We start from the raw sequence: 17998 nt of genomic DNA on the forward strand, positions 1-17998 counted from the left end.
TCTGGAACAGGTCCTGCATCCACCCCTGAGTCCTTTCCTTGTTTCTTTTTTTTTTTTTTTAAGATTTTATTTATTTATTTAACACAGATAGAGACAGCCAGCAAGAGAGGGAACACAAGCAGGGGGAGTGGGAGAGGAAGAAGCAGGCTCATAGCGGAGGAGCCTGATGTGGGGCTCGATCCCATAACGCTGGGATCATGCCCTGAGCCGAAGGCAGACGCTCAACCGCTGTGCCACCCAGGCGCCCCCTTTCCTTGTTTCTTTATAAGTTTTTTAAAAAGATTTTACTCATTTATTTGAGAGCGAGCATGATAGAGGGAGGAGCAGAGGGAGAGGGAGAAGCAGACTCCCTGTGCAGTTTGAAGCCAAAATCAAGAGTCGGATACCCAACCAACTGAGCCACCCACGCGCTCCTCCTTGTTTCTTTAAATCTGGGGGGCTGGGTTTCTGTAAACTCAAAAGAAAAAACATTATTTTTTAACTGGGGATTTACTGGATGGTGACTAATATAACAAAATAAAAATTATAAAAAAAACAAGCATTATTTTTTAACTAGTCACTTATAAACATAGATTACATACATATTGCAAAAGATCCAGACATAATGAAAAAGCCTAAAGAAAAAAAATTCAGAATTTCTGTCATTTATTTCTAGTTTCATCATTTTGTGGTCACACAATATGATATGTAGTCTGGTCATTTTGGAGAAGTGGTACAAGACTGGAGAGAATTTATCGAGGTTTTACAAGGCCCAATATCTAACTTACAAAATGTTTCCTGGGTCCTGAAAGGTATATAGTCTGCCTCAGGTTAGAGTTCAATCTTTACCTGTTAGGCAAAGTAGAGTCATTATTTTGTTGATCTTTGTCCCTACGCTTCTTTATTCGGAGTATGGAGATAATAGTAGCTCCATTTCAAGTGGTTGCTCTAAGGAGTAAGCATGTTAATATATGAAAAGACCTTGGACTAGTGCCTGTCCAGCAGCAAGTGCTGACAAGTGTGTTCGCGGTCTCCTGCAAACATTCTGGCGATTCTTCCTCATGTTTCCCACAGATCTGGCTGTATGTAATCTGAAATTCATGACGATATGTGATCATTGTGGACAATCTCTTCATCAGTTAAAGAGTTCTTAGTCCCGTCCAATGCTTTTGATATTGCTATTAATATTACGACAATTATTTACTTTTTGACCGTGATTGCCTGGTATTCTTTGCCCATCTTTTCGCGTTCAGTCGGAATCATACTGCTCTGGTATGTCCCTTGAAATAGTAAAATTTCATGTTGTTAATCCAACCTGCGGTCATTATCAACTTCAGCAACCAAACAGCACCCATTCGTTTCCCCAGTGAAACTAGCATATTTTTACGCTTTTTTCCATCTCCTCCCTTTTAACTTTTACTAGAATGATCTACAATTTGGGACAAGGATATTCATCAAATTATTTCTTATTTTATTTTTTCATTATACTTATTTTCTCTCAATCAGTAGCATTCATATTACTTTATACCCCTCATGAGCGCAATCACTGAGTACTAAGTTTGTAGAGAAGAGGGGCTACCGCTCACGAGTGTCTTACACAATTTCCCCGTTGATGAGTGCTTTGCTTTGATTCATCTTGTAGACTGCTAAGAACATTTTTGTTGTTTTCCAGTTAGACTATATGGGTAATACACGTGCTTTTGCATTTGAGTATCAGTTTGGGGAGATGGGAAGTTTTTTCTACTGTAAGTGACCTAATTTTCCTGCCTTGCCCACGTCCTTGAAATAAAGAACAGCATCCTGCTGTTGTTTTTCAGTTTTTACCCTTTTCCCCTGCTCTGAACACGGAGTCCCTGCCAACCTGCAGGTTTGGACCTCCTTTAGTTTAGGAAGGGTTTCTTCTCTCTTCCTAAAATACTGTACACTTTCCATGTGTCCTGCCTGTTAATATTTAAGGCTTTATTATTTAGAGCAGTGTGAGGGTCACAGCAAAACTAAGAGGGAGGTACACAAATTCCCCATAGGCCCCCAACACATCACAGCCTCCCCCATGACCAACACCCCCCACCAGTGGTACACTTGTACCCAAAGTCCAGAGTTGAGCGGTACGCTCTATGGGCTGCCTGTTAATATTTTCATTCTATCAATTAACAGTACTCTGGATTTCCATTGCGTGGTCTCTTCACCTCCTGCGTTCTCTCTGGTCACTTTCCTTGTTTGGTCCTTGTTGTGTTCTGGGAGGTTTTCTTAAGCCTGCTCTTGACATCAGTGGTAGCTGCTTCCAGTGTGGGCGGCGCTCTTCGTTGTTCTAGTGTAATTCCGAGCTACAGGACAGATCTGTCTCCTTAAATCCCTTCTTTGGTGCTGCCACCTGCTTCTCACCTTTCACCTCGTTCCAGGGTCCATGTTTTCCTTATTCCCTGAGCAAACACTGCCTCTGTCTGTTGGAATAAACCTTCCAGAGCATGCTCTTTGTCATTTACATCCTGGGTTCCTTTCATGTGTTTGAACAGACCTCATGTTAACATTTCCTGTTTACTTAATTAGAGGCAATTCTTCTATTCTTTGGCCCTCAGACAAGCGTGGGGCCACTCACCAGCTCACCCTGCCCCGTTTACCTGGCTTTTGCCGACTCACCGCCTTGGAACTGGTCCTAGACAACGAGAGGCTGTGCATTTTGTCCTTGCGGAGGGCAGAGGGCTGGGGCTATGGGTAACAGCCGTCCTCACTGGGGCTTTTCCAAGGGCTCTTTATAATTATTGAAAGCCCCACCCAGCGGTCATCTTCCTCCATGGAAGGAGGGGTATCCTCACCACTGCATCAGCTGGGAATGCCTACGGAGAGTAACAGAACCCATGGGGGGCAGGGGAACGACCTGGGTTCAGGACATGGGTTCGCATTTCTGCATCGGGCGAGCTGAGCACTTTGGGGAAAAGCCTGTACACAGACTCCCTCCAGTCTGTTATGTGAGGAGATTTCTTTGCAGGTCCTGTCCTGTACCCCACTGTTGCTTTGCCTACGAGGCAAATTCCTTCTTTTTTTCTTTTTCTTTTTCTTTTCTTTCTTTCTTTCTTTNTTCCTTCCTTCCTTCCTTTCTTTCTTTCCTCTCTCTCTCTTCTTTCTCCTTCCTCCCTCCCTCCCTTTTTTTTTTTTAAGATTTTATTTTTTTATTTGAGACAGAGAGAGCACAAGTGGGGACGAGGGTCAGAGGGAGAGGGAGAAGCAGACGCCTCGCTGAGCAGAAGCCCGATGTGGGACTTGATCCCGTCCTGGGATCACGCCCCGAGCCGAAAGCAAACACTTAACTGACCGAGCCAGCCAGGCGCCCCTACGGGGTGGTTTCAACTCTCTGCCAGGCTGCCTTTACCACTGGAGGGAACATGAGCTTCCATATTCAGGCAGAGTCAGATACAAAAAGTAGGGGGGCTAGGGGAGGTGAAGCCACATGGTTTCTCTTTCAGGGAGTTTTCTGTGGCCTTAAATCCAGTGGATGTTTCTCTTTTTCCTCTGCCCTGACCACGCCCCCAGCCCCTCTTCCTCAGAATTGTGTTTTAAATAGAATCCCCTCACTCCCTGCTCTTCTGCCCCTCTGAGCTAATCAAGGGCCAATGTCTGTTAGTTTGACTCAAATTCTGATGCCAATCACTAATTTCATCACGGATAAAATGTTTATTCCTCTAATTTTTTTTTCCTACTCAGTTTGTCTGTGTGAGGTAGAAAGCATGGAAAAAAAATGTTTTCTCTGCAATAAACTGAAACTCTCAGTTAACATCCCTTCCCACTTCTCTACCTCTGCCTTCCTGCTTCACTTAGCAGCATCCAAGGACCCAAGTAACTGGGAAGGACCAGCTACTCTTCCGTCAGATGTTTCTGCTTATAATAGGTTTGCCGGAAACTTGATAACTGAGTAAGACTTTGGCTCAGGACAGCCTGGGGCCCAGAAGTGTTAACTCAGCACCAGCAGCCGCATAATCCAGGAAAAAGCACAGAATTGAGAAGTGTGAACGTGGAGCTGATTCTGCTGAGAAAGACAGAAATATCTCTGGCAGAGGGTGGGGGGCTGGGAAGGCAGCCGGGGCCACTCAGCTTCCCAGAGACAAAGGTGCTAACAAGCAGCAGCGAAACATGGCCGGCATCAGGTACCAATAAATAGTGCTGGGCGTGCCTCTGTCCCCACTGCTGCCTCAGTGAGCCCTCTCCCTGGGAATCATAAACGCAGTGTTTCAGATAAGGAATAGGTCAGGTGCTGGCTGACGGTCGCGCAGCAGCTAAGGGGAGGGGGCGAGGACAGCTGGGAAGGCTGCCGTCTTCTCCACCTGATGGCTGGTTTACCAAGGTCAAGGAGATCCCGCTTGGGCAACTGTACCCAGGTGTCCTCATCCAGCAGAAGGCTGGCAATGGATGAGAGAGGGAGAAACCAGAGGGAGAAACTTGCAGGACCCCTGGTCTGTCCGTGGCCTGGAGGGACGAGGCGAGCGACATGCGCTCAAGCCACGGAACGATGGACACCTTGAGACACTGACAGGGAGGATATGAGTGTGGGAGGACACAGGAAGGCCATGGATTCTCCCCCTCAGCATCACCAGAGACTTACTAAAATAAGGAGACTGAGTAGGAATAAAAAAGTAGGCCGACGACTGAAGTGCCAGGAGGCGCGGAGACAGGCTGCTGGAACGCTCGAGCAGAGGAGATGTGGGACCGTCAAGGGGCTGCATGAACACGGGGGAGGCGCAGCCAGACTACACCCGAGAACGTGTTCTGGGAGGACCTGCCCAGGCCCCATCTCTGCAGCCGCTCCCCACCTCCAACCCCTTCCAGGGCCAAGAACCGCCATGGAACCACACTGCTCCCCACTGTCCCTCCAGACCACTACTCACCCCTCCTTTGTGCAAAAGCCTGTCTCCTTGGAGGCTCCCGCTGCCCTGCCATGTCCACTGTCCCCTCCTGGCAGCTGTCGCTGGCCTTTAGGTCACTCCTGTTGTTCACTAAGGACGGTGGTTCCTAGTTCACACTACCTTCTCCAGCATCTGTGTCTTGCTTCATCACACGGACCTCGAGGACCTTGACGACCTTGACTTGACCTGTGACGGCTCCACCTTTCAATTTCAAAAGCATCCCTCTCTGGCTCAAATATGCCTCCCACCGCCCCTCACGGAGACCTCTAATTTGCTAACCCCTCTGAAGTGCCTGTCTTCATTTCCCATTGTATGCAGATTAAACCTCTTGCCCCACAGCCCATCCTATGGTTTCTCCAGGGCAATCCAGGGCAAGCCCTCTTTACCGCCCTGCATCTCTCCCTTCCTTGTGCTCCTCTGTACAACCCCAGCTCGGCACAAGTGGCTTCGTCCTCGCCGCCCAACAGCAAGGACGGGAAGACAGGTGTATGTGTGCACACCCCTGCCCCCCCCACCCCATACTCTACACTGACCCCTAGCTCAACCCTGCCCTGCCATTCTGCTATTTCTCTAACCAACTTGCTTTTCCATGTGCCGTGATGAATGACGACTTCGTACCTTCTGGGAACACCCTCCACCCACACCCAGCCGATCGATCTCACTTCATTCCAATCAAGACAGTCCAGCTCCAACATCCCACCACAATCTAGCCCTCCTCAACGTCTTTTCTTTCCTCTTCCTCTCCCTGAGCCCCGTGATGTGCAGCACTGTCCCTCTTCCTCTCAGAGGCTCCATTCCTCCTCTTTTTTCATGGACTGTGCCCCTTCAGCACCGCCTCTCTCTACTTTGTTCCCATCAACACACTCACGCTCCGTGTCCTGCCGGAAATGCTGCCCTTGACTCCGCAGCCCTCTGCAGGTATCAGACCGTTTCTCCGCACCCCTTTAGGACCAACCTCCCTTTGTCTGGTCGCCTGCTACCCACCCACCCACCCAATTCCAGTCTGCCTTCCACTCCCCTCAAAGTCACCAAAAACTTCCTGCTACGAAATCCAGTGGACAGACAGTTCTGCTCTCATAAGCACTTGGCAGAGTTCACTGTCTTGAAGCAGCTTCCTCTCAACTCCTGCCCCTCTTCAACATGGCCTGCTCCTCCTCCTGAATCTGGAGACCCAGGCTTCCTCAGGGCCCCATCCTGAGCCCTCTTCTCTTTTTTTCTCTCCCTGCCTGACCTCATCGGACAAACTGCCATACCATCTTTATGCAGACGACTACAAATTTTTGTCTCAACCTGCCCGAATGACCTTGATTCTGTCCCCTGCACAAACTTCTCTGCCCCCATCCAGGCTTTCCGTCCATCCACAAGTTGGATAACTTAAGACACAAACCGAAAAGTCATCCTTGAATCCTCTTTTCCCTCACCTCACCCCACACTCAATCCATCAGAGTGCCTGTCAATGATGCCACCGACACCTCTCTCAAATGCATCCACTTCTCACCTCCTCCAGCAGTGGCTCAGACCACCACCATCTCCCAGGTAAGCTACTGTGGCAGCCTCCCTCAGCTCCCACTCCCTCTCCTATCCCCTTCCAGTCCACGCTGCACACACCACCAGCCCTGGCCATGCCTTGTGAGGTGCCATCTGGCTCCTGCCCACCTCTCCAGCGTCCTCTCCCCTTGCTTACTGGAGCCTAATTACACTGGCCTTCTCCCATTTCGAGACCATGCTCTGGTAAATTAAAGATGACTGCAAATTCTTTGCTTATCCCTCCGCCACCCCAATCGAGAAACAGAGTTTAATTCCCCTACCCTTGATGCAGGACAATCTGCCAAGATTCCTCCTCAGAACCTTAACACGTGCTACTCCCAGGAATAATACCTAGAATACTCTTCCCACACTCCTACCTGGTACTTCTTCCTTATCTGTCAGCACACATGCTCTTCAGAGAGGGCCGGCCCTTCCAGACCACCTTAGCAAAAAGTAACATATGTCAAGGCGAGACCTGTATCAATCTTTTATTTCCTTCTTAACACTGACATAAATGAAACAAATAAATAGGCCTCATAATTACATTGATTACTTATCGTCCTTTCTAGAGCAAGCGTTGACATATTATTGCCCTCAGGCTGGCCACCTCCTTTTATAAAGTCAGTTTTACTGGAACACAGCTAAGCCCATTATGTGTTATTCATTGCTACTTCTGAAACAAAAGAGCCAAGCAGAGGCTACAAAGACCACGCGGCCCACGAAGCCTGAAATATTTGCTATTTAGCCCTTTAACCCGGGGGAGAGCAAGAGCTGTGCTCTCTCATCCCTAGATCTCCAATACCTCAGATAGGTTATTTGTCCAAAAAACTGAAGGACTTTGAGGCTCAGCTATAAGCCCTTCTTTAACTCCAGGCTCTTTTGGTCAGGACAGGGCGAGACCAGGGCTGGGTCCATTCCCTTCTGATGTCCCCAGTCTAAGGAGTCCCAGATGACGGTTTTGGAGGAGATGTACCAGGACTCCAAAGGCTCAAGTCCAAGGAGACCAAGCCATTTTTTCTCACCTCTTCTGCTCAGTTTCAGAAGAGGGCACGAGGTTGGTTAGGACCCTCTACCACCTTTCAGGGGTATTTGCTTTTGCCAACACCCAGGCAAGGATCTGACCATTTTCGGGGGGAAAGGGCCCTCTGCTTCTCTGTCCTCTCCAGCAAGCACGGGCTGGGCTAGACCCTGGAGAACAGCCATATAGGTGTGTGGGCAGAGACGCTCCCCTGGTTCAGAGGCTCCTCCCCAACAAGGAGATGGCTCTGATGACACGTGCTACTTCCTGGCTAACTGCACGTGAGGGTTGTGGGGAGCCGTCAGCTTGTATGCGGGCACAGACTGCACATTCACGTGCCTGGGCGCTGCCATGCTGTGTGTGTGCAAATGGACAGAGAGGAGGCCGGCTCTGAGAACTTGCCAGGGCCCCCGGGATGAACTGCAGATTTTTGCTGTGATGTTGAGAGTTGCTGGGGGGGCCCTCTGCTCAAATATACTGCACATACTTCTTTTAATGTGTTATCATCTATCAGGCCCAGGCCCAGAAAAGAAAACCTTCCCCATTCCCGTCTCCCCTCCTTTGTACCAAGATCCTCATCTCGGGTTCCATGGGTCCACAGAGGGCTGCCTCTAGCGAGGTAGGGCGATCTTCCGGGCTGTAAAAGAACCAGGTTCCACCAGTTCTAAATCCTGGAGGGCTTCCAGCAGCTGCTCCTTGGCAGCTCCGATGAAGGAATTCTCCAGGAAGGCAGGCAGGCCGCCCACACCATCCCGTAGGGTATACAGGGGCACCCGCACCAGGCCTAGCACCTGTGAAAGGAAGCAGACAGGTGACGATGAGATAGGTAGCTCATCCTACACAGATCTTTCCAGATCAGAGGTCTCATCCCTTAGCAGTCCAGCAGACCCAGGCCTGAGGACGTACATCTTATAGCTAGTGGGCCCAGATCTCCGCAAATGACCATGCCATCCAGCTTAGTAAATGCTAATCCCTCCTACATCACTAAACCTGTTGTGCCTCTTGCCTCCAGGATGCATACCTGGCCCTACACCAGTAGTTCTCAAAAATACTCCAGACCAGCCATATCAGCTCCATTTAGAAACTTTTCAAAAATGCAAATTCTCAGGTCCTTCCCTCCTTCTCCCACTGAACCAGAAGTTCTGGGAGTGGGATCAGTAATAAGCCTCCCAGCTGATCCTGATACCTGCCAAAGTTAGAGAAGCATCTCCATCACAATCTTCTCCCCTACTCTCCTAGCCTAATGAAAAATGTTCCCCACAACGTATCAGGCCATATCTTCTACCCAAGAGGGGCCTGGGGTGCAAGGCTTGGCCACATCAATGCGGAGAAGAGAGATGTGGAGAGGTGTGTTCTAGAAAAACAACTACAGACGCCAGTAAAAGGGGGAGACTACGTTGGCTGTGGCTTGTCAACCAGATGAAAGAAGCCCAAGATCCCAACTACCACAGGAAAGTGAGGGGGGGATCGGCTTTCGGGGCAGGGAGGCCATGGGGGTGGGGTTCCGGGGCCCGCCGCACCTCCAGCCCGTGGTCCTTGGCGCGCGGGGCGCCCATCTCCACCGCGACCAGCTGCTGGAGCGTCAGGCGCTTGGCGTAGAAGTGGGCCACGATGCGCGTCCCGGGCCCCGCGTGCGAGCTGCGGTAATCGGCGCGCTCCACGTGGAAGTCGGCTGCGGCCTTGCCCAGCTCCTCGGTCAGCTCGCGGTTCAGCCCGGCCTCCAGACCGCCGTCATGCACGCTGACGAAGCCGCCGGGGAAGCCGAGGCGCCCATCAAAGCGCATCTGCATCTGCGGGAGAGGGAAGCAGGGTCGCCCGGGCGCCCGGCCGGCGTCCCCGGGGGAGGGGGAGGGGGCGGGGCGGGGCGGGGCGGCCCCTCTCACCAGGACGGCGTAACGGAGCGGGATGCGGCCGAACAGCGTCCCCGGGTCCGGCGCGTATAGCAGCGCGTGGCACGCGTGCCGCCAGCCAGACCCCAGCGCCAGGGCCTCCTCCAGCTCCAGCTTGCGGATCCCGGCCATGGCCCCGCGCTGTCCCCGTTGCCGTCCCGAGGGCCCAAAGGGGGCAGGCGGGCCCGGCGGCAGCCAATCAGGGCGGGGCTTGCAGGCCGCGGGAGCGGGCGCCGGCCGCGGGCCTCGGGGGAACAGAAAGCCTCGTCCGGGTTGGGCCCCGGGCGGGGCGGGGCGAAGGCGGCGTGGCCGGCGTCCCGGGCGCGGAGCGAGGCGGGGAGGTCACGCTTCCGTCACAGTGCCCNGACAGCCAGCAAGAGAGGGAACACAAGCAGGGGGAGTGGGAGAGGAAGAAGCAGGCTCATAGCGGAGGAGCCTGATGTGGGGCTCGATCCCATAACGCTGGGATCATGCCCTGAGCCGAAGGCAGACGCTCAACCGCTGTGCCACCCAGGCGCCCCCTTTCCTTGTTTCTTTATAAGTTTTTTAAAAAGATTTTACTCATTTATTTGAGAGCGAGCATGATAGAGGGAGGAGCAGAGGGAGAGGGAGAAGCAGACTCCCTGTGCAGTTTGAAGCCAAAATCAAGAGTCGGATACCCAACCAACTGAGCCACCCACGCGCTCCTCCTTGTTTCTTTAAATCTGGGGGGCTGGGTTTCTGTAAACTCAAAAGAAAAAACATTATTTTTTAACTGGGGATTTACTGGATGGTGACTAATATAACAAAATAAAAATTATAAAAAAAACAAGCATTATTTTTTAACTAGTCACTTATAAACATAGATTACATACATATTGCAAAAGATCCAGACATAATGAAAAAGCCTAAAGAAAAAAAATTCAGAATTTCTGTCATTTATTTCTAGTTTCATCATTTTGTGGTCACACAATATGATATGTAGTCTGGTCATTTTGGAGAAGTGGTACAAGACTGGAGAGAATTTATCGAGGTTTTACAAGGCCCAATATCTAACTTACAAAATGTTTCCTGGGTCCTGAAAGGTATATAGTCTGCCTCAGGTTAGAGTTCAATCTTTACCTGTTAGGCAAAGTAGAGTCATTATTTTGTTGATCTTTGTCCCTACGCTTCTTTATTCGGAGTATGGAGATAATAGTAGCTCCATTTCAAGTGGTTGCTCTAAGGAGTAAGCATGTTAATATATGAAAAGACCTTGGACTAGTGCCTGTCCAGCAGCAAGTGCTGACAAGTGTGTTCGCGGTCTCCTGCAAACATTCTGGCGATTCTTCCTCATGTTTCCCACAGATCTGGCTGTATGTAATCTGAAATTCATGACGATATGTGATCATTGTGGACAATCTCTTCATCAGTTAAAGAGTTCTTAGTCCCGTCCAATGCTTTTGATATTGCTATTAATATTATGACAATTATTTACTTTTTGACCGTGATTGCCTGGTATTCTTTGCCCATCTTTTCACGTTCAGTCGGAATCATACTGCTCTGGTATGTCCCTTGAAATAGTAAAATTTCATGTTGTTAATCCAACCTGCGGTCATTATCAACTTCAGCAACCAAACAGCACCCATTCGTTTCCCCAGTGAAACTAGCATATTTTTACGCTTTTTTCCATCTCCTCCCTTTTAACTTTTACTAGAATGATCTACAATTTGGGACAAGGATATTCATCAAATTATTTCTTATTTTATTTTTTCATTATACTTATTTTCTCTCAATCAGTAGCATTCATATTACTTTATACCCCTCATGAGCGCAATCACTGAGTACTAAGTTTGTAGAGAAGAGGGGCTACCGCTCACGAGTGTCTTACACAATTTCCCCGTTGATGAGTGCTTTGCTTTGATTCATCTTGTAGACTGCTAAGAACATTTTTGTTGTTTTCCAGTTAGACTATNAAATTCCTTCTTTTTTTCTTTTTCTTTTTCTTTTCTTTCTTTCTTTCTTTCTTCCTTCCTTCCTTCCTTTCTTTCTTTCCTCTCTCTCTCTTCTTTCTCCTTCCTCCCTCCCTCCCTTTTTTTTTTTTAAGATTTTATTTTTTTATTTGAGACAGAGAGAGCACAAGTGGGGACGAGGGTCAGAGGGAGAGGGAGAAGCAGACGCCTCGCTGAGCAGAAGCCCGATGTGGGGCTTGATCCCGTCCTGGGATCACGCCCCGAGCCGAAAGCAAACACTTAACTGACCGAGCCAGCCAGGCGCCCCTACGGGGTGGTTTCAACTCTCTGCCAGGCTGCCTTTACCACTGGAGGGAACATGAGCTTCCATATTCAGGCAGAGTCAGATACAAAAAGTAGGGGGGCTAGGGGAGGTGAAGCCACATGGTTTCTCTTTCAGGGAGTTTTCTGTGGCCTTAAATCCAGTGGATGTTTCTCTTTTTCCTCTGCCCTGACCACGCCCCCAGCCCCTCTTCCTCAGAATTGTGTTTTAAATAGAATCCCCTCACTCCCTGCTCTTCTGCCCCTCTGAGCTAATCAAGGGCCAATGTCTGTTAGTTTGACTCAAATTCTGATGCCAATCACTAATTTCATCACGGATAAAATGTTTATTCCTCTAATTTTTTTTTCCTACTCAGTTTGTCTGTGTGAGGTAGAAAGCATGGAAAAAAAATGTTTTCTCTGCAATAAACTGAAACTCTCAGTTAACATCCCTTCCCACTTCTCTACCTCTGCCTTCCTGCTTCACTTAGCAGCATCCAAGGACCCAAGTAACTGGGAAGGACCAGCTACTCTTCCGTCAGATGTTTCTGCTTATAATAGGTTTGCCGGAAACTTGATAACTGAGTAAGACTTTGGCTCAGGACAGCCTGGGGCCCAGAAGTGTTAACTCAGCACCAGCAGCCGCATAATCCAGGAAAAAGCACAGAATTGAGAAGTGTGAACGTGGAGCTGATTCTGCTGAGAAAGACAGAAATATCTCTGGCAGAGGGTGGGGGGCTGGGAAGGCAGCCGGGGCCACTCAGCTTCCCAGAGACAAAGGTACTAACAAGCAGCAGCGAAACATGGCCGGCATCAGGTACCAATAAATAGTGCTGGGCGTGCCTCTGTCCCCACTGCTGCCTCAGTGAGCCCTCTCCCTGGGAATCATAAACGCAGTGTTTCAGATAAGGAATAGGTCAGGTGCTGGCTGACGGTCGCGCAGCAGCTAAGGGGAGGGGGCGAGGACAGCTGGGAAGGCTGCCGTCTTCTCCACCTGATGGCTGGTTTACCAAGGTCAAGGAGATCCCGCTTGGGCAACCGTACCCAGGTGTCCTCATCCAGCAGAAGGCTGGCAATGGATGAGAGAGGGAGAAACCAGAGGGAGAAACTTGCAGGACCCCTGGTCTGTCCGTGGCCTGGAGGGACGAGGCGAGCGACATGCGCTCAAGCCACGGAACGATGGACACCTTGAGACACTGACAGGGAGGATATGAGTGTGGGAGGACACAGGAAGGCCATGGATTCTCCCCCTCAGCATCACCAGAGACTTACTAAAATAAGGAGACTGAGTAGGAATAAAAAAGTAGGCCGACGACTGAAGTGCCAGGAGGCGCGGAGACAGGCTGCTGGAACGCTCGAGCAGAGGAGATGTGGGACCGTCAAGGGGCTGCATGAACACGGGGGAGGCGCAGCCAGACTACACCCGAGAACGTGTTCTGGGAGGACCTGCCCAGGCCCCATCTCTGCAGCCGCTCCCCACCTCCAACCCCTTCCAGGGCCAAGAACCGCCATGGAACCACACTGCTCCCCACTGTCCCTCCAGACCACTACTCACCCCTCCTTTGTGCAAAAGCCTGTCTCCTTGGAGGCTCCCGCTGCCCTGCCATGTCCACTGTCCCCTCCTGGCAGCTGTCGCTGGCCTTTAGGTCACTCCTGTTGTTCACTAAGGACGGTGGTTCCTAGTTCACACTACCTTCTCCAGCATCTGTGTCTTGCTTCATCACACGGACCTCGAGGACCTTGACGACCTTGACTTGACCTGTGACGGCTCCACCTTTCAATTTCAAAAGCATCCCTCTCTGGCTCAAATATGCCTCCCACCGCCCCTCACGGAGACCTCTAATTTGCTAACCCCTCTGAAGTGCCTGTCTTCATTTCCCATTGTATGCAGATTAAACCTCTTGCCCCACAGCCCATCCTATGGTTTCTCCAGGGCAATCCAGGGCAAGCCCTCTTTACCGCCCTGCATCTCTCCCTTCCTTGTGCTCCTCTGTACAACCCCAGCTCGGCACAAGTGGCTTCGTCCTCGCCGCCCAACAGCAAGGACGGGAAGACAGGTGTATGTGTGCACACCCCTGCCCCCCCCACCCCATACTCTACACTGACCCCTAGCTCAACCCTGCCCTGCCATTCTGCTATTTCTCTAACCAACTTGCTTTTCCATGTGCCGTGATGAATGACGACTTCGTACCTTCTGGGAACACCCTCCACCCACACCCAGCCGATCGATCTCACTTCATTCCAATCAAGACAGTCCAGCTCCAACATCCCACCACAATCTAGCCCTCCTCAACGTCTTTTCTTTCCTCTTCCTCTCCCTGAGCCCCGTGATGTGCAGCACTGTCCCTCTTCCTCTCAGAGGCTCCATTCCTCCTCTTTTTTCATGGACTGTGCCCCTTCAGCACCGCCTCTCTCTACTTTGTTCCCATCAACACACTCACGCTCCGTGTCCTGCCGGAAATGCTGCCCTTGACTCCGCAGCCCTCTGCAGGTATCAGACCGTTTCTCCGCACCCCTTTAGGACCAACTGCTCCCTTTGTCTGGTCGCCTGCTACCCACCCACCCCCAATTCCAGTCTGCCTTCCACTCCCCTCAAAGTCACCAAAAACTTCCTGCTACGAAATCCAGTGGACAGACAGTTCTGCTCTCATAAGCACTTGGCAGAGTTCACTGTCTTGAAGCAGCTTCCTCTCAACTCCTGCCCCTCTTCAACATGGCCTGCTCCTCCTCCTGAATCTGGAGACCCAGGCTTCCTCAGGGCCCCATCCTGAGCCCTCTTCTCTTTTTTTCTCTCCCTGCCTGACCTCATCGGACAAACTGCCATACCATCTTTATGCAGACGACTACAAATTTTTGTCTCAACCTGCCCGAATGACCTTGATTCTGTCCCCTGCACAAACTTCTCTGCCCCCATCCAGGCTTTCCGTCCATCCACAAGTTGGATAACTTAAGACACAAACCGAAAAGTCATCCTTGAATCCTCTTTTCCCTCACCTCACCCCACACTCAATCCATCAGAGTGCCTGTCAATGATGCCACCGACACCTCTCTCAAATGCATCCACTTCTCACCTCCTCCAGCAGTGGCTCAGACCACCACCATCTCCCAGGTAAGCTACTGTGGCAGCCTCCCTCAGCTCCCACTCCCTCTCCTATCCCCTTCCAGTCCACGCTGCACACACCACCAGCCCTGGCCATGCCTTGTGAGGTGCCATCTGGCTCCTGCCCACCTCTCCAGCGTCCTCTCCCCTTGCTTACTGGAGCCTAATTACACTGGCCTTCTCCCATTTCGAGACCATGCTCTGGTAAATTAAAGATGACTGCAAATTCTTTGCTTATCCCTCCGCCACCCCAATCGAGAAACAGAGTTTAATTCCCCTACCCTTGATGCAGGACAATCTGCCAAGATTCCTCCTCAGAACCTTAACACGTGCTACTCCCAGGAATAATACCTAGAATACTCTTCCCACACTCCTACCTGGTACTTCTTCCTTATCTGTCAGCACACATGCTCTTCAGAGAGGGCCGGCCCTTCCAGACCACCTTAGCAAAAAGTAACATATGTCAAGGCGAGACCTGTATCAATCTTTTATTTCCTTCTTAACACTGACATAAATGAAACAAATAAATAGGCCTCATAATTACATTGATTACTTATCGTCCTTTCTAGAGCAAGCGTTGACATATTATTGCCCTCAGGCTGGCCACCTCCTTTTATAAAGTCAGTTTTACTGGAACACAGCTAAGCCCATTATGTGTTGTTCATTGCTACTTCTGAAACAAAAGAGCCAAGCAGAGGCTACAAAGACCACGCGGCCCACGAAGCCTGAAATATTTGCTATTTAGCCCTTTAACCCGGGGGAGAGCAAGAGCTGTGCTCTCTCATCCCTAGATCTCCAATACCTCAGATAGGTTATTTGTCCAAAAAACTGAAGGACTTTGAGGCTCAGCTATAAGCCCTTCTTTAACTCCAGGCTCTTTTGGTCAGGACAGGGCGAGACCAGGGCTGGGTCCATTCCCTTCTGATGTCCCCAGTCTAAGGAGTCCCAGATGACGGTTTTGGAGGAGATGTACCAGGACTCCAAAGGCTCAAGTCCAAGGAGACCAAGCCATTTTTTCTCACCTCTTCTGCTCAGTTTCAGAAGAGGGCACGAGGTTGGTTAGGACCCTCTACCACCTTTCAGGGGTATTTGCTTTTGCCAACACCCAGGCAAGGATCTGACCATTTTCGGGGGGAAAGGGCCCTCTGCTTCTCTGTCCTCTCCAGCAAGCACGGGCTGGGCTAGACCCTGGAGAACAGCCATATAGGTGTGTAGGCAGAGACGCTCCCCTGGTTCAGAGGCTCCTCCCCAACAAGGAGATGGCTCTGATGACACGTGCTACTTCCTGGCTAACTGCACGTGAGGGTTGTGGGGAGCCGTCAGCTTGTATGCGGGCACAGACTGCACATTCACGTGCCTGGGCGCTGCCATGCTGTGTGTGTGCAAATGGACAGAGAGGAGGCCGGCTCTGAGAACTTGCCAGGGCCCCCGGGATGAACTGCAGATTTTTGCTGTGATGTTGAGAGTTGCTGGGGGGGCCCTCTGCTCAAATATACTGCACATACTTCTTTTAATGTGTTATCATCTATCAGGCCCAGGCCCAGAAAAGAAAACCTTCCCCATTCCCGTCTCCCCTCCTTTGTACCAAGATCCTCATCTCGGGTTCCATGTCCACAGAGGGCTGCCTCTAGCGAGGTAGGGCGATCTTCCGGGCTGTAAAAGAACCAGGTTCCACCAGTTCTAAATCCTGGAGGGCTTCCAGCAGCTGCTCCTTGGCAGCTCCGATGAAGGAATTCTCCAGGAAGGCAGGCAGGCCGCCCACACCATCCCGTAGGGTATACAGGGGCACCCGCACCAGGCCTAGCACCTGTGAAAGGAAGCAGACAGGTGACGATGAGATAGGTAGCTCATCCTACACAGATCTTTCCAGATCAGAGGTCTCATCCCTTAGCAGTCCAGCAGACCCAGGCCTGAGGACGTACATCTTATAGCTAGTGGGCCCAGATCTCCGCAAATGACCATGCCATCCAGCTTAGTAAATGCTAATCCCTCCTACATCACTAAACCTGTTGTGCCTCTTGCCTCCAGGATGCATACCTGGCCCTACACCAGTAGTTCTCAAAAATACTCCAGACCAGCCATATCAGCTCCATTTAGAAACTTTTCAAAAATGCAAATTCTCAGGTCCTTCCCTCCTTCTCCCACTGAACCAGAAGTTCTGGGAGTGGGATCAGTAATAAGCCTCCCAGCTGATCCTGATACCTGCCAAAGTTAGAGAAGCATCTCCATCACAATCTTCTCCCCTACTCTCCTAGCCTAATGAAAAATGTTCCCCACAACGTATCAGGCCATATCTTCTACCCAAGAGGGGCCTGGGGTGCAAGGCTTGGCCACATCAATGCGGAGAAGAGAGATGTGGAGAGGTGTGTTCTAGAAAAACAACTACAGACGCCAGTAAAAGGGGGAGACTACGTTGGCTGTGGCTTGTCAACCAGATGAAAGAAGCCCAAGATCCCAACTACCACAGGAAAGTGAGGGGGGGATCGGCTTTCGGGGCAGGGAGGCCATGGGGGTGGGGTTCCGGGGCCCGCCGCACCTCCAGCCCGTGGTCCTTGGCGCGCGGGGCGCCCATCTCCACCGCGACCAGCTGCTGGAGCGTCAGGCGCTTGGCGTAGAAGTGGGCCACGATGCGCGTCCCGGGCCCCGCGTGCGAGCTGCGGTAATCGGCGCGCTCCACGCGGAAGTCGGCTGCGGCCTTGCCCAGCTCCTCGGTCAGCTCGCGGTTCAGCCCGGCCTCCAGACCGCCGTCATGCACGCTGACGAAGCCGCCGGGGAAGCCGAGGCGCCCATCAAAGCGCATCTGCATCTGCGGGAGAGGGAAGCAGGGTCGCCCGGGCGCCCGGCCGGCGTCCCCGGGGGAGGGGGAGGGGGCGGGGCGGGGCGGGGCGGCCCCTCTCACCAGGACGGCGTAACGGAGCGGGATGCGGCCGAACAGCGTCCCCGGGTCCGGCGCGTATAGCAGCGCGTGGCACGCGTGCCGCCAGCCAGACCCCAGCGCCAGGGCCTCCTCCAGCTCCAGCTTGCGGATCCCGGCCATGGCCCCGCGCTGTCCCCGTTGCCGTCCCGAGGGCCCAAAGGGGGCAGGCGGGCCCGGCGGCAGCCAATCAGGGCGGGGCTTGCAGGCCGCGGGAGCGGGCGCCGGCCGCGGGCCTCGGGGGAACAGAAAGCCTCGTCCGGGTTGGGCCCCGGGCGGGGCGGGGCGAAGGCGGCGTGGCCGGCGTCCCGGGCGCGGAGCGAGGCGGGGAGGTCACGCTTCCGTCACAGTGCCCGGCCTGCGGGGCTGCGGGAGCCGGCGGGTGGCGGGGCGGGCTCGCCTGGCAGGCTGTCTCTCAGGCCGAGGCCTGCGGCTGGGGGCAGCA

At 51.9% G+C, this 17998-nt stretch overlaps 2 protein-coding genes across 3 annotated transcripts; both read right to left on the bottom strand.

Moving 5' to 3' along the window:
- Positions 1-5882: 5882 nt before the first annotated feature.
- On the bottom strand, positions 5883-9551 carry LOC117795062 (U8 snoRNA-decapping enzyme-like). 2 transcript variants are annotated; one of them, XM_034662006.1, is made up of 4 exons: positions 9303-9551; positions 8940-9209; positions 7987-8210; positions 5883-6843 (listed from the first exon to the last, which is right to left on the bottom strand). In XM_034662006.1, exons 1-3 carry the CDS (start codon positions 9438-9440, stop codon positions 8031-8033), a joined length of 588 nt encoding a protein of 195 aa, XP_034517897.1. In that variant the 5' UTR covers positions 9441-9551; the 3' UTR covers positions 5883-6843; positions 7987-8030. The 2 variants fall into 2 exon arrangements, with proteins under 2 accessions (XP_034517897.1, XP_034517896.1); XM_034662005.1 differs by lacking the exon at positions 5883-6843 and having other exon boundaries at positions 6874-8210; positions 9303-9550.
- Positions 9552-15111: 5560 nt separating this feature from the next.
- NUDT16 (nudix hydrolase 16) lies at positions 15112-17794 on the bottom strand. The gene is made up of 3 exons (XM_034662007.1): positions 17539-17794; positions 17176-17445; positions 15112-16446 (listed from the first exon to the last, which is right to left on the bottom strand). The coding sequence occupies exons 1-3, from the start codon at positions 17674-17676 to the stop codon at positions 16267-16269; spliced, it is 588 nt and encodes a 195-aa protein (XP_034517898.1). The 5' UTR covers positions 17677-17794; the 3' UTR covers positions 15112-16266.
- Positions 17795-17998: the final 204 nt, after the last annotated feature.

The sequence above is a fragment of the Ailuropoda melanoleuca genome, chromosome 6 (genome assembly GCF_002007445.2).
Source record: "Ailuropoda melanoleuca isolate Jingjing chromosome 6, ASM200744v2, whole genome shotgun sequence".
NCBI lineage: Eukaryota > Metazoa > Chordata > Mammalia > Carnivora > Ursidae > Ailuropoda > Ailuropoda melanoleuca.